Source organism: Monodelphis domestica, chromosome 4, assembly GCF_027887165.1.
Source record: "Monodelphis domestica isolate mMonDom1 chromosome 4, mMonDom1.pri, whole genome shotgun sequence".
In the NCBI taxonomy this organism is placed as follows: Eukaryota; Metazoa; Chordata; class Mammalia; order Didelphimorphia; family Didelphidae; genus Monodelphis; species Monodelphis domestica.
In genome coordinates this window covers 266,164,950-266,181,557 of record NC_077230.1, presented here as the reverse complement: position 1 = coordinate 266,181,557, position 16,608 = coordinate 266,164,950, and the positions used below count along the sequence as shown (strand labels likewise).

At 37.2% G+C, this 16,608-nt stretch overlaps 1 protein-coding gene across 23 annotated transcripts in view; it reads left to right on the top strand.

Moving 5' to 3' along the window:
• Positions 1 to 16,608, top strand: part of CEP295 (centrosomal protein 295) — a 257,489-nt gene that overhangs the window by 178,330 nt on the left and 62,551 nt on the right. For 22 of the 23 annotated variants that reach the window (XM_056794492.1, XM_056794503.1, XM_056794485.1 and 19 more), the window contains 3 exons: positions 2,116 to 2,253; positions 7,850 to 7,990; positions 11,505 to 11,645. In XM_056794492.1, the coding sequence (XP_056650470.1) occupies positions 2,116 to 2,253; positions 7,850 to 7,990; positions 11,505 to 11,645 (420 nt within the window). The remainder of the gene's footprint in view (positions 1 to 2,115; positions 2,254 to 7,849; positions 7,991 to 11,504; positions 11,646 to 16,608) is intronic. The other variant, XM_056794491.1, reaches the window with a different exon arrangement.

Below are 16,608 nucleotides of genomic sequence, written 5' to 3'. Positions count from 1 at the left end.
AGAGACATGAATAGGCAAATTTCAGATAAAGAAATCAAAACTATCAATAAGCACATGAAAAAGTGTTCTAAATCTCTTATAATCAGAGAAATGTAAATCAAAATAACTTAGAGATACCACCTCACACCTAATAGATTGGCTAATACGACAGCAAAGGAAAATAATAAATGTTGGAGGTGATGTGGCAAAATTGGGACATTAATGTGTTGTTGGTGGAGTTGTGAATTGATCCAACCATTCTGGAAGGTAATTTAGAATTGTGCCCAAAGGGCTTTAAATGACTACCTGCCCTTTGATCCAGCCATATCACTTGGGTTTATACCCCAAAGAGATAAGGAAAAAGACTTGTACAAAAATATTTATAGCCTTGCTCTTTGTGGTGGCAAAAATTTGGAAAATGAGGGGATGCCTTTTGATTGGTGAATAGCTGAACAAATTGTGGTATCTGTTGGTGAAGGAATATTACTGGGCTAAAAGGAATAATGAACTGGAGGAATTCCATGCGAACTGATATGACCTCCAGGAATTGATGCAGAGTGAAAGGAGCAGAAACAGGAGAGCATTATACACAGAGACTGATACACTGTGGCACAATTGAATATAATAGACTTCTCTACAAGCAGCAATGCAATGATTTAGGACAATTCTGAGGGACTTAGGAGAAAGAATACTATCCACGTCCAGAGAAAGAACTGTGGGAATAGAAACACAGAAGAAAACATTTCCTTGATCACATGGTTTGATGGGGTTATGATTGGGGATGTAGACTAAATGATCACTTTAATTCAAATATTAATAATGTGGAAGTAGGTCTTGATTAATGATACATGTAAAACCGAGATAAATTGCTTGTTGGCTATGGGAGGGGGAATAGAAATGGAGGTAAGGGGGGAAGCTGGGTAGCTCAGTGAATTGAGAGCCAGGCCTAGAGATGGGAGGTCCTAGGTTCAAATCTGGCCTCAAACACTTTCTAGCTGTGTGACCCTGGACAAGTCACTTGACTCCCCTTGCCTAACCCTTATCACTCTTCAACCTCAGAACCAATACACAGTATTGATTCCAAGACAGAAGGTAACAGTTAAAAAAAAAAGGAAAGAAGTGGAGGTAAGGAATACAAATCCTGTAACCTTTGAAAAGCATTCTAAATTAATTATTTTAATTAATCAATTAAAAAAACAAAAACAAAAATTTTTCTTGATCACATAGTTCGATGGGGATATGATTGGGGTTGTAGACTGTAAATGATCACTCTATTGCAAATATTGCTCATTGGCTATCAGAGGGGGTGAGGGGAAGAGGGTAGGAAAAGATAAATTATTTAACAATGGAAAAATACTCTAAATGAATTAATTTAGTTAATTAATTTTTTAAAAAGAGAAAGAAACAATCTGAAAGAATCTGACCTACATGATTTGACTTTTGCTCTGACACATTTCTGTTACTTCCTGTTATCTCCATTCATTATGGAGAAGGAGAATTTGTGCTTCCAGTTATCCCATTACTCAACATTTATTGATATTGTCCATCTTTGTATTCTGAAAATTTTTTCATGCTATTTGATCCTTGTCACTCCATTTTTTTCCCTTCATGGTGCCTCTTTCTTTCCTCAACTGTTAACTTTACTCCCACTGTAGCATACATCCTGATAAGATCATGCATACCTCCAATAGTAGAGAGGCCAGTGGCCATTACCTTTTTTCCATGGTCAGTAATATACTTTGGCCTGGAAGATGTACCCACTAAGGATAGGTGCTACTATCCCTTTTGAGAGAGAGCATTATTTAATCATCAGAAGTAAAAAGTGGAAGGTTTTTTTGCTCATGCAATAACTGGATTATTTTTTCCTCTGTTCCTTTCCTAAATATAGGCATGCTATTTCTCTTGGGCTCCTAGAGTTTTGAGGAAGGAGAAGACATTGAGGGGACATGGTTCTTTTTCCTTTAATTCTTTTTTTCAACTGGTCTTTTCCTTGGCAGTTTTCCTATATAGATTTCCTGGGTTATTGACTATTTAAGAAGAGATATTTTATTTTATTTCCAGAAATAGTGATATACTCAAAAAAAAAAAAAGGGGGGTTTGAAAATAAGTGATTTTTTAATTTAATTTCTTCCTCAGGAGTCAGAGTTTGAAGTTAGTATAGAAGAATCAGAACTTACTTGGAAGAAGACTAGTAACATCAGTATTATAGATATCGATTTGGTAACACATATTCAAGGGGAAAACAAAATGAGTGAATTAGAATCCAATGTTCAGGTAAGAATAAAAACTTTACCAATATAATAAAACTCCACTTATTTGGTTTTCTGAAATACAACTGACAACCAGGAAATAAGTACATATACTACTGAACAAAGGCAGGAAAAGGATTGCTCTTGGATCTTCTCCTTTGGATTTCGTCTTGGGTGAATGAGTAGCTGGCCTTCCCTTCCTGGCTTCTGGAGGGATCAGTTCTGGAGAGGCCTCCTTCCCCTGGAGGAGGCTGAGTTGGTGGAACCTTTGTATAAGACATCACTGGATCCTCTGGCTGAGGGTTAATGAGCCCTGCTAGGGCTGAGCCAGACACTGGAGCAACATTTATTGTGAGAGGCTAGACATTTTCTCTACCCTCTTCTTACATTTCTCTACTTTCACTTTTTCCACCTTTTTGTAAATAAAAACTATTAAAAGTCATTTTGACTTGAGCTATAATATTTTTTAATTGGTGACCACAATATTACTTTAGAATTCTCATGTTTTAGTCAAACCCCTAAATTTAATTCTTTACATTACCAAGACCTTTCTCAGCATAGGTTCTCCACAGGATCATCAGAGACCTGCCCTTGGTATACTCAGGTTAGAAAATTCAGGCATATTAGTCAAATTCCAAATATGTGAACACCCCAGCTGTCACAGGCCAGAGATACATGCTGAGTGTTCCCTGTAAACTTGCCTTGCTGAGAGCATTCTCTTAGTTCCCAGAGGTGTGGTAGGGAATAGGGATGACAGTGCCTCATAATGCCCTGGGGTCATCTCCCTAAAGAGTTTAACCATGCATTTGAATTTGGTCTTAAACTTATCTAGCCCCATTGGGAATGTAACCTAATGATATGTGCTCTAAGCCTTCAACTTGCACAGATTTAACAGTTTGATTTTCCTAAGTTACTAGCAGTATATCTGGCCCATTCCCACCAGGCATTAGTGTCAGTATATCCTGTTTCTATCTCAATAACCCATCTTAAACCCTCAACAGTTGATACATCAGGTTCAACCCAGAGACCTGGAAAAACTATAGGATGAATATTTTCTGATGCTATCATTTAGGTGCGCAGGCTTCCTCCCATTACTGGAGTAATCAAAAATTTACCAAAATAGTCCTATCCATATCATTTTATTCCAAATTCATACCAGTTTGCCAATCTTCCTTAAAGTTTGTAACAGGAATAAGATTGAGTTATAATTATTAATGGGCTGGTAGATGGTAAAAGCCTTCTTCCATTATAAATGTTTGGGGCTGGCCATCTAACCTTGTGGTTCAGTTGACCACCATACTTCTGACCAATAGGCATAGAAGGGCCCAGTTTGGCGAGGAGGGCAAAGATATTTTGGATTGTTTCAAAGACCAGCCAGCTCTTTCAAATGTTTACATTTAGGTCTCTTTAGGAGATGACATAGGTCTATCTGGGTTGTCTGATCTCCTTCTCCTACCTGGAGTTCATACTCTTTGTTCACTTCTCGGTCTGTTAGTAGTGATCCTGCATCTTGGTTTTTTAAAATGATGCCCATTATAATATAAAAATTCCAACAGTAACCACAATTCTTTGTCTTACCCTCATCCTCAAAAATGGGGATCAAAATATATAATATGGTCCCTCTACACTCTGTAGTCTGTATAATATGTCTCTCTCCACTATTCTCAATAGGGAGTCTCAAATTCTTTGTCCTATCCCGTTTTCAAAATAGGAGTCAAAAATATAAAATGGAAAATATTCATGTAGGAGGGCCCCTCTCCCTCCTTACATTACAAAAACCAGTCCAATCTGTAAGAAGATGTCCTTGAGTTCAGAGTACTTGGCAGCCCCGTCAGAGTATCAGTCTTTTTCAAAGTAACAGTTCAATTTGCTGCTGCCTTGCTCACAATTGGCTTCAAAGGTTGGTCAGTGGAGGTCTCAGCTGTCCAGATATTTGAGGTTCAAGTCCAAGGTAAATGGATCTTCAGTATCAACTCGGTAAGTTGTTTCTTTAAATCTTGGTCACCTTCTCACTGGGGGGACCTTGATCAAAATTTTAGTTACAACCAGCTCTGGAAGTCAGATAAGCCTCTATCCAGGATGCCAAATGAACTACCACAACAAGAAGGTACTTTGCTGTTCCAATCGGTACCATCTCAGTAAAATCTACTTGAATATTTTGAAATGGCCAAAGTCTTGGGGCCCTTCCCCCATGGGGGTCAGCTTCTAAAAATGTTTTTTAGTTATGTCCAAACATTCAAATCTCAGTGAGGACTCACTGTTATCTCACTATTAAGTACAATATCAATCTTATCTGGACTCTTATACAACTGATCAACAATTTTCAACACTGAATCACTTTGTCATTTCACACACTTCCACAAGATATATTTCATAATCATTTGTGATTTTCCAAAATCACATACATCAACCTTAAAATTAATCTTAATTACAATCCAAAATTGTGGGATCAAATCTCCCTTCTCTTGTTCCAATCCCCCCCCCCCTTTACCTACCTCAGTAGCTAGCTGAAAAAGGAAAAATATTGAACAGATCTTTTTTTGGCTTTGTCTATTAAAAATAGAGGGAAACGTTCCTTTTTCACTTAGTTAGATGATCTTAAAGTTTAAGATGTCCAAAAATTCACATTTCTTTTTCAATCTCTCAAATACCTTCTCTGGTCTGTCTGCTATTTTCTAGAATGATGGAAGAAAGAAAGAAATAGATTTATCTCAAAATCACTTTGAGGTTTCTTTTCCCAACTCTCCTTTTTGTGTGTACACATGACAATACAAAATCACAAACAATAAAAACAGATAATAAACAGTTAACATAAACCTTGAAAACATGCTTCATCAGTGATCTCAGGAATAGGAGGCTCTATAACCTCATTCAACAGTTCTCTCACAGTTGTGTCTTGAGGCTTGGGAGGACAGCCTCTCTCAAGGCTTTGTCCTTATCTTTAGTAAAGCCAAAAGAAAACATTTGGTCCATGGTAACTGAGTTTCCACTATCAGCTTGGTAAACTGTTCTAAGCTCTTGATTCATTCTCTCCACTTTCCCCAAGGAAATATGCAAATCCCAATCAATATCTAAAGCTTTTGCTACTCCTAGCAACATCTTGGATGTGAAACAAGGATGAATCTCATTCTCAGAATCAATATTCTTGTTGAGTACATATCTTAGCATGCTTGGGTGCTCAAATAAAATTATGGTCACCGTCTGAGTAGTGGATTAGCTGACTCCTGCCAGATGTTCTGGCTTCAGCATGTTCTTTAGATCTTGAGTTATTAACTCCACATAAATTAATTCTTTCCCTTTGCTAGAAATCAGGCCTTTCTCTTCTAGCATCTTCAAAGCCTGGTTGAATGCATGTGATTTACAGATTTTGACTGACCAAGACTCTGGAGGGCAGCCTCTATGCATTAGAGCCTCTTTGCTTTCCTCAATTACAGCATATTCCTTCCTTCCTTTTCCATCTAAGACTCTTGAGGATCCATTTACAAATAAGTTCACTTCCCCAAGAAGGGGAGACTCTTGAAAATTCTTCCTCCCTTTAGTCTGGTCACTTCCATCCTTGGTCCCAGAAATTGGTTAAATTTCTTTGCTAGCCCAATTGGATCTTCCAACAGGTCTTTCATTTCTCTCTCTTTCTCTTAAATTTCCAAACCCCAGAGGCCCTGAGAGGGGTCTTAATATATTCTAGCCCCTGTTCTATTGGCACTTCTCTGAGTGGATACTGTTTAACATGTCCCCCCAAAGGGAAATTCATCTGGTCTTCTAATAACCTCTTAACTTCTCTGTTTACATGTTCATAGAGGTCTCGCAGAGGAATAGCTGCTGCCTCTACTACTTCTGCTCTAGATTTTGGCAGTGGGGGAGCTTATGGTACTATTGGTGCCACAAGGAGCACTAATACTGTCTTTGTTTCTATTTGGGGTGCCAGTGCTGGCATAGGAGGCATAGGAAGGGTAAGTGACACTTGGGGAGCAGGAGGAATCAGATATAGGGAAGAAAGACTCTAATGGCTCCTAAGTCTTCTCTATCTCTTTCCATGATTCCTTTTCCTTCTCTGCTACTCTGTTACAGTCTGTTTCCTTCAGCCTTTTCTCTCATCACTAAAGTTTCTACCCCTGGCTCTAGTAGAGGCCACCTAACTTCAGTATTTTTCAATAGGAAGTTGCCAATCCATGATTACTAATACTAATCAGCATATATTGGGGAATAATGCACAAATTTCATCTTACACAGTGCTGACTTGATCTGCTATAAATTTATTTTACATAACCTCAACTGGGTCTTCATTACTTATCATTTTTCCACATGTTAAATAAACTGTAAAGCAGACCAGAAGTTTGGAAATCTGAAACTTACTGTGGCTTAATTAGCATGCTTAAAAACAAAAGGATTCCAAATCTTTTAATAGATAATTTACAATCCCTACAAAAATAGTAAATGAAGGTTAAAAAAAGAATCTAACATAATCATCTAGAATTTATAACTGGACAGCAATATGCTTTAATATTTGGGGAAAATCAGAATGAACCTTGTCAGGGAGGTATAAACAAACTATGATGGTGCCATTTCATCATACAGAAGACCCTTTCATAAAACATAAAATTTGGGAGCAGCTACATAGAAAATAGAGTTGAGTCAGGATGACTTGAGTTCCAAGCTGCCCAAAGAATTCCTAGCTTTGTGATCCTGGCAAATCCCAAAACCCTATTTGCCCATCCCTGGCCCTTCTGTCTTACTGTTCAGCAGCTCATGAAGACTATCTCCTAAGACCCAAAGGATTACAAACCTCATTGACAAAGAGTAGCTTCACTGCTAAGAATACAAATAATAAGTGCTGAAGTAAGTAATTTAGAAATCTGAAGAATAGGGCCTCCATGATCTGACTTGATCTGACATATTTCTGTCACTTCCTGCTATCTCTATTCATTGGAGAGAAGGAGAATTTGTGCTCTCACCCCATTCTTTTTCCTTTAAAATTTTTTTCAACTAGTCTTTTCTTTGCCAATTTCCCAGTTTAATTTTTCCAGGGATATCAAATTGATAAGTAGAGGTCTGTAGCTTCCAAAAGTGAGAGTAGGCCTCAAAACAAACAGAGCCATCATAGAGAAATCACAAAGCTCTGCTCCCCAGCATGAGAAAAGCAAACTTTCCCCCTCCACAAAAACTAGATGTCTAGCCAAGAAAATAATAATACAAGAGTTCTGTAAGAAGAACTTACAGTATTGGGTCATACATTGATATGCTGACATGTGATTTATTTTCCTATAGAAAACACTGCTGAGAGCGACTAAGGCAGCCTGCATCCATTGTTTCCCTTTGTAAATCATTACCAATGATTGTTCCTGTAAAAGTCTTACCTAATCTCTTAGCCTCCGTCACTTTCCCTATAAAGTATGTACCTCAACTGAATAAACTTTGTCACCTCCCAGCAAGGGGATGTCTACATCTAGTGTTTTAGCCCTCCTGTAATCCCAGCTCATTTTTCTCATCCCAGTTCAATGGCCCATGAATAATACATTGAATAGGACTTGACAGAGGTGTTTTATTTTATTTTCAAAAATAGTCATATAGTAAACCGGAGAGTTTTTTAAATTTGGTGATTTCTCCTTTAATTCATTCTTCAGGTTGCAGAGTTTAAACACAGTATCATGGAAGAATCAGAGCTTACTTTGAAGAACACTAGTAACATCTATATAATAGTTACAGATTTGATAAAGCCTATCCAACAGGACAACAAAATGAGTGAATTAGAATCCCATTTTCAGGTAAGGATAAAATTTTTACCAATCAAATCATATGCCACTTATTTGGAATTCTCAAATATAACTAAGAACCAGGAAATAAGTATATAGCCAACAGAACAAGGGCAAGAAAATCACACAAACATGCTGATTGGATCTAATACAAATTTATATTACATAATTTCAACTGGGTCTTCATTGCTGCAAACAAATCCTTTTACCTACTGTGAGATTTAAAATGGTTGAGGTCTTAAACTGTAGTGATTAAAATAGTGGAAGACATAAATTGTGATAGATATAAGAGAGGGTGAGTAAATTTGACCACAGAAATATGTTTCACTACAGTGTCTTGGGTTTTAAAATCAAATATAAGGTGGTCACCAGGGAAATATTCCCAATTATTCAACTACCCAAGTCAATTGGGTTTTATAGAGATTTTAATTAACAATACAATGAGTAATCAGAGAGAGAGAGAGAGAGTAAGAAAGGAATAAGTATGAAGGGCCTCAAGCCAATATGGCCTGTAAACCTTAAAATTTCTTAGACTTATAAATGTTGGAAATTTCACCATTGGGAAATTTCATACTTGAAAAATTTCCTATTGATAGTGGGTCTTGACTATTGGAATGTGAACCCCATTGGCATGGGAGGTTCCTTCTCTTTCCTTCTTAAGATTACTTTAGGACAGAAACCTTTTGCTGAACAATGGAAAGGACTTTGACCTATGCTTAAGCATAGAACAGGAATTTCTTTGAGTCATGATTGATTTTAGAATTGATACAATGGAGATACTTGGAATCAATCTCCACCCTATTCAGTCCTAACAGGATTGAGTAAGAGCTGCAGCCTAGATCAAAATTTAATTATTTCAATCTCTACCCTACTCAGGTTAACAGGATTTAGAAAGGGCTGTAGCAAAGGATCAAAGATTTAATTATTTGAAAATATGACCTTCAACAGACATGTGCAAAGCCAGAAGACCTCTGGGCGGTCCTGGGTTAAGCTAGAGCCTCCATTGGCACAGGGAAATTGATAGACAGATGATTGGTAGATGTGAGGACTGAGGGGAGGGAACTTGGATGGTTTCCTTAAGGATAGGGGGGTCTGAAGTCGAGGAGGTGGTTGAGAAGTTGGTCGGTGTGGTTGGTGTGTGCTCTGAGAAGCTTGCTCTGAAGGAAGCTGAAAGTGGGGGCCTCTGAGACTGTTTCTCCATTTTGGTCACATGAGTAATAGGGACTGATCTCTTTTCTTTGCCCCAGCTATCTAAGGGCTTGGGCCTTTTGGCCCAGCCTAAACAGAAGGGGTATTTAAGCCCTATTCCCTTCTCTCCCTTTTTCTCTCTCTCTATCTCTAATTGCTTTCTTCCTCCTATTGTAATTAAACTCCATAAAAGATTGACTGCTGACTTGAGTTTTCATTTAGGAATTACTTAGCTGAATTCCTTGGCGACCTTAAATTAATATATATCAGTCTTTTAAAGTGATTTCCTTGTCACAGGCCTAGACCTGAGTCTTAAAAAAGAAATCAGTCAGTTTTTTAACACTCACCACAAGGTCTGACTAAACAAGGATACTAGTGACACCAGGCCAGCATCCTTCCTCAAAGAGTCTTCCAGCCAGAGATTGTTTCAAAGGGCCTCTCTCAAGAGCCTCCAGGGCTCCTACCCCAGAAGGACAGAGCCCCTCAGAGGAGCTCCTCAAGGAGCTCTCCTTCAGAATGAGATTTCCTCCAAGAGCACTTCTCCTCAAAGAGATCTGTCTCCAAGGAAAGAGCCCTCAAGCATCAGTCCTCAAGGAAATGAGTCTCTCAGAATGAGATCCTCCAGAATGAGAATCAGAAACTGAGATCCTGAATGAGATCCAAGCTCTTATTTTTAAGGGCAAAAATTTCCTCTGTCACCTCCCCTAAGTCCTTACATCTACCAATCACTGTAGATGTTTCTAAAGGACCGCCCATTTTTAATTCACAGCTGAGTAGTTTTAATTTCTTTAATAAGTCAGAAAAAAATGCTGCTGTGTCGACAAATTTCATTAAGAAAAAACCTCTGAATAAGTTATCACCCTTTTAGGTTTAAGTAGTTTACAAGTTGTCCCACCTATATGTGTACCTAGCATCCCATTGTATCAATTTTAAAAACAGGCATGACTCAAAAAACTTCCTGTCCTTTCCATAAGCATGGGTCAAAGCACTTTCATTGTTCAGTAAGGAGTTTTCTGTCCTAAAGCAGTCTTAAGTAGGGTGGAGTAGGGATATTCCCAAGGCAAGGAGTTTTCACATTCAAGTAGAATTCTCACTATCTGTTAGGGAATTTTTTTAAGTAGAAGATTCCCCAATGGGGAAATTTCCAACATTCATAAGTCTGAGAAATTTTAAGATTTACACTACCTAATTAACTCCCTATCCCATACTCTTCATAGCAACTCTTCCAAACCTTTTCATCCCTTTTCAGATCTCCCATATCTTTCTCTCCTCCCTCTCACTTCAGCCGAGAATCTTTCCTCCTATTTTATTGACAAAATTGAGATCATTCATCCTTTTCTCCTCCACCTCCTCATCTTACATCAGCCAGATTCCTTCTAATTCTATCTCTTTTATTCATGTTTTTTATGAATGAGGGTCCCTCTCCTTGTGAAGGTAAACCTGTCTACATCAACAACTGTTATGCAGCTCAAATACTATAATGCATGTTATTTTTTTCCTTTTAAAAGTCTTATGTGATGTCTTCTTGGTCTTTCGGCTAAGATCAAGTGTAAAAGTTTTATATGTGTTTCAGTTATTATTAAATGTCTTTTGACTTAGACCATTTCTTCTATTTAATTAGAATCAGGTCCTTAATAGCAATTTCCCTTGTCATTTTCTCTACATGTTAAACAAAATTTAAAGCAGATCAGAATTTTGGATATCTGAAATGTCCTATGGCTTAATTACCATGCTTAGAAACAAAAAAATTCCAATTCTTTTTAGAAATAATTTACAATCCCTACAAAAATAGTAAATGAAGGCATAAAAAAGAATCCATTATGATCATCCAGAATTTATAACCGGCTAGAAAATATGCTTTAATACTTGCAAAAAATCAGAATTAACCTTGTCAGGAAGGTACAAATAGGCTGTCATTGTGCCATTTCATCATACAGAAGATCCTTTTATAAAATACAAAATTTGGGGGCAGCTAGGAGGTAGGTATAGGGGATAGCATCAGGAGGACCTGGGTTCCAATGTGACCTCAGACAATTCCTAACTTTGTGATCCTTGGAAGTCATTTAACCCTTTTTGCCAAACCATTGTCCTTCTGTCTTTGAGTTCAGTAGTTAATGAAGACCAGCTCTTATGACCTAAATGATTACAAACCTCGTTGACAGGAGAGTACCTTCACTGCTAAGACTGTGAATGATAAATACCAAAGTCAGTTTCCCTGTATAGATTACCTGGGTTATTGAATATATAAGTGGAGATAATTTCTATTTTCAGAAATATTGATATATTCAAAAAAGGGGTTTTTTAAACTTGGTGCTTTCTTATTTAATTTCTTTTTCAGGCACCAGAGTTTGAACATAGTATCATAGAAGAGCCAGAGCTTACTTGGGGGAAGACAAGTAACATCAGTATTATGGATGTCGATTTTGGAATGTGTATCCAAGAGGAAAAAAAAATGAGTGAATTAGAGTTCAATTTCCTGGTAAGATAAAAACTTTACCAATATAATAAAACCCCACTTATTTGGCATTCTGAAATACAACCAAGGACCAGGAAATAAGTACATGTCCTACTGAACAAATAAGAAAATAATGCAATCATACTGACTTAATCTACTACAAATTTATATTACATAACCTCTACTGGGTCTTCATTGCTGCAAGTTAATCCTTTTACCTACCTAATTAACTCCCTATTCCACACCCTTCATAGCAAAACTTTTCATCTCTCTTGAAATCAGCCCAATTTCCTCTCCTCCCTCTCATTTCAGCTAGGAACATTTTTTTTCCTATTTAAATGAAAAAATTGAGGTAATTCATCCAGAACCCCTCCACCTCCTCATCTTCCATTAGCCAGATTCCTTTCTATTCTATCTTTTCTTTGAATTTTGTCTCTTATGAATGAGGGTCCCTCTCCTTGTGAATGTAGACTGTTCTATATTGACAATTGTTAATGAAGCTCAAATACAATAATGCATGTCCCTTTTTTCATTTGTGAAGTCCTATTTGTGTGTCAGTTACTAATATATATTTTTTTTACTTCAGAAGACCATTTCTTCCATTTAATTAGAATATAGCCTTCAACAGCAATTTCCCTTGTCATTTTCTCCACATTTTCAATAAACTGTAAAACCAAAGGTTAGGATGTAGTTGTGAAGATACGATTAATTCTCCCCTTGCCTATTTTTAGCTAATCAAATTAAGAACTTAAAGTATTCCTACTTGGCACTAAATAAGATAATTCACAAGTCACTTGCTAAAGTGGGTGACAACTCCAGAGGTCACTTCCCCACCCTGGGCAGTGCTAGGCAAATTGAAAGACTATGATTGGTTCTTGTAAAGTGAGAAGAGACAGAAAGTTATGTGGAAAAAGGACTGCAAAAAGTCCTGAATTTCTTGTCCATGGACTTCTCCTTTGAACTTCTATTCCTTTGGAATTCGTCTTTGGACTCAATGTCAATGTCCTGGACTGAACTAGGAGACTCTTTCCCTGGATCCTGCATCAGATTGTTGGGTGAGTAGCTGTTCTTCCTTTCCTGGTTTCTGGAGTCCATAGATTACCCTCTACATTAAATCCTCAAAAGACAACCCCCAGGAATGTAATAGCCAAATTCAAGAGCTTACAAGCAAAGGAGAAAATGTTTCAAGAAGCCAGAAAAGGACAATTCAGATATCAAGACTCTCCAATAAGGATTACACAGGATTTGGCAGCCTCCACTCTAAAGGACTGCAAGACTTGCAATATGATATTCAGAAGGGCAAGAGAATTGAGTCTACAACTAAGGATCACTTACCCATCAAAACTGACTATATAATTCCAGGGGAACTCATGGACATTAAACAAAATAGAGGATTTCCAAGACTTCCTAAAGAAAATACCAGAACTAAATGGACAATTTGATATCCAAATCCAAAATTCAAGAGAAACATTAAAAGGTAAACAAGAAAGAGGTGAAAAAATTATTTTTTAAGAACTTCAGTAAGGTGAAATTTTTTATATACCTATATGGAAAAAGGATATTTGTCACTCCCCAAAACTGTTTTCACTATAATAGTAGATAGAAGAATTATTCAAAGGCAGAGGTTGGGGTATTAAGTAGTTTAAGATGACATGTAAAAAAAAGGGGAGGGGGAAATAGAAGATCACACCAAGAGAAAACTTGAAGGAAGAAGAAAAATAGGATAATTTATAACACATAAAGAGGCACAGGGGAGGGGGCCAAGGGAAGAATACTATTATAAGAAGGAGAGGAAGAGAGTGCAAGTAGGTAATACTTAAACCTTACTCTCTGTGAATCAATTCTGAGAGGGAGGAGCAGCTAGATCCATTGAGGGTATAGAAGTCTATCTTACCCTACAGGGAAGTTGAGAGGTAAAAACCAAGGAGTGTAGAGAGGTGGGGAGTACCAAAAGGGAGAGAAAGAGAGAAGGGAGAGAATTTAATAGACCTTAAAGAAAAATAAGAGGGGAATAAGAAGGGAGGTGGTGGGAAGGAAAGTAAAATTAGTGTGGGGAATAGGGGGGACTGATGAAAAGCTGGTGTAGAAGGAAATAGTGAAAGAAGAAAGGGCAGGATTAAAAGAGGAAATCAAAATGATGGGCAATACACAGATGGCAATCATACCTCTGAATGTTAATGGAATGAACTCATCTATAAAATGGAAGCAGATAGCAGAGTGGATTAGAAACCAAAATCCTACCATATGTTGTCTACAAGAAACACCCATGAGGCAGGTAGATACACATGAGGTAAAGGTAGGAGGCTGGAGCAAAATGTATTGGGCATCAACTGAGAAAAAGAAGGCAGGAGTCATGATCATGATATCTGACAAAGTCAAAGTAAAAATTGATCTGATAAAAAGAGATAAGGAAGGTAATTACATCCTGATAAAAGTCAATATGGACAATGAAGAAATAGCAGTACTCAACATGTTTGCACCAAATGGTATAGAATTCAGGTTTTTAAAGGAGGAACTATTGGAGCTTAAGGAAGAAATAGATAGTAAAACTATACTAGTGGGGTGACCTGAACCTTCCTCTATCAGATCTAGATAAATCAAACAAAAAAATAAATAAGGAAGAGGTAAGAGATGTGAATGAAATCTTAGAAAAATTAGAGTTCATAGATATGTGGAAAAAAATAAATAGGGAAAAAAAGGAATACACCTTCTTTTCAGCAGCACATGGCACATTTACAATGATTGACCATGTACTAGGGCATAAGAATATTGCAAACAAATGCAAAAAAGCAGAAATAATAAATGCAACTGTTTCATACCATAATGCAATGAAAACAATAATTATTAAGGGTACATGGAGAAGCAAATAAAAAATTAAATGGAAAGTAAATATGACACTCCTGAATTGGTTGGTTAAAGAACAAATCATAGAAACACATAACAATTTCATTGAAGAGAATGACAATGAGAAGACATCATATCAAAACCAATGGGATGAAGCCAAAGTAGTACTCAGGGAAAAATTTATATCCCTGAGTGTGTATATAAACAAATCAGAGAGGGAAAAGGTCAAAGAAGTGGGCATGAAGATTAAAAAAAACTAGAAAGAGAACAAATTAAAAATCCTCAGATAAAAATTAATTTGGAAATCCTTAAAATTAAAGGAGAAATTAATAAAATTGAAAGTAAAAGCACTATTGAATTAATAAATAGGACTAGGGTCTGGTACTTTGAAAAGAAACAAATAAAATAGACAAAGTACTGATTAATCTAATTTTAAAAAAGGAAAGAAGAAAATCAAATTAATAGTATCAAAAATGAAAAGGGTAACCTCACCTCTAATGAAAAGGAAATTAAGGTAACTATTAAGAACTATTTTGACCAAGTATAAAGCAATAAATATGGCAGTCTAGGTGAAATGGATGAATATTTATGAAAATATAAATTGCCTAGATGAACAGAATAGGAAATAGAATGCTTAAATAATCCCATATTAGAAAGAGAAATTAAACAAGCTATCAAAGGACTCCCTGAGAAAAATCTCCAGAGCCAGGTGGATTCACAAGTGAATTCTATCAAACATTTAAAGAACTAATCCCAAAATTTACAAACTATTTGACAAAATAAGCAAAGAAGGAGTTTTACCAGATTCCTTTTATGACACAAATATGGCACTGATTCCAAAGCCAGGCAGACCAAAAACAGAGAAAGAAAACTGTAGGCCAATCTCCTTAATGAACATAGATGCAAAAATCTTAAATAGAATACTAGCAAAAAGACTACAGCAAGTGATCACAAGAATTATCCACTATAATCAGGTGCAATTTGTGCCAGGAATACAAGGATGGTTTAATATTAGGAAAACCATCCACACAATTGACCATATCAACAACCAAACCAACAGAAATCACATGATAATCTTAATAGATTGTAACATTTAAAAGAGTGGTTGCCTTAAACTGTAACAGTTAAAAGAGTGGTTGCCATAAACTGTAACAGTTAAAAGAGTGGTTGCCTTAAACTGTGACTGCAGAAATATGGTTTCAAGACAGTGTCTTGAGTTAAATCAAAAATAAAGTGGTCACCATGGGAAAATTCCCAAATATTAAATATACCCAAGTCAGCTAGGTTTTATGGAGATTTTAATTAATAAAAATTAAGGAATTAATGAAAGGGAGAGAGAGAGAGTAAGAGGAAATAATGAGAAAGGGCTAGGCCAGCCTAGGCTTAAGCCTTAAGAGAGAGATCAGTCAGTCTTTAATCCACTCACCACAAGATTTGTCCCAAGCAAGATTCTGGTGTTCAGAGAGACCCACCAGTTCAGCTCCTGAGCTCCACTTCAGCTTCCAAGGCTGAATTCTCTCCCTTCAGAGGCCTTCTGGCCTCCTTTTGAAGAGAATTTTCTCCTATGTCACCTCCCCTAAGTTTTCACACCTACCAATCACAGTAGATGTTTTCACAGGACTGACCATTCTTAATTCACACCTGAGTAGACTAAACTTTTGAGTAATTCACACCTGAGTAGATTAAAACTTCACACCTCTTTTGTTAAGCTTGTCCCTTGCGAGAGAGAGAGAGAGAGAGAGAGAGAGAGAGAGAGAGAGAGAGAGAGAGAAAGAGAGAGAGAGAGAGAAAGGGGAGAGAAGGGAATAGGGCTTAAATACCCCCTCTGATTAGGCTGGGCCAAAGGCCCAAGCCCTTAGATAGCTGAGGCAAAGAAAAGAGATCAGTCCCTATCACTCACGTGACCAAAATAGAGAAACAGTCTCAGGGGCCTCCACCTCCAGGCTCCTTCAGAGCAAAACCTCTCAGAGCAAAACCGCCTCAGAGCAAAACCTCTCATAGAAAAAACTCTCCTCCCTCTGTCCTCAGACCCCGCTATATTTAAGGAAACCATCTAAGTTCCCTCCCCTCAGTTCTCACATCTACCAATCACTGTCGATGTCTCCCCTGTGCCAATGGTGGCTCTAGTTTAACCCAGGACTGC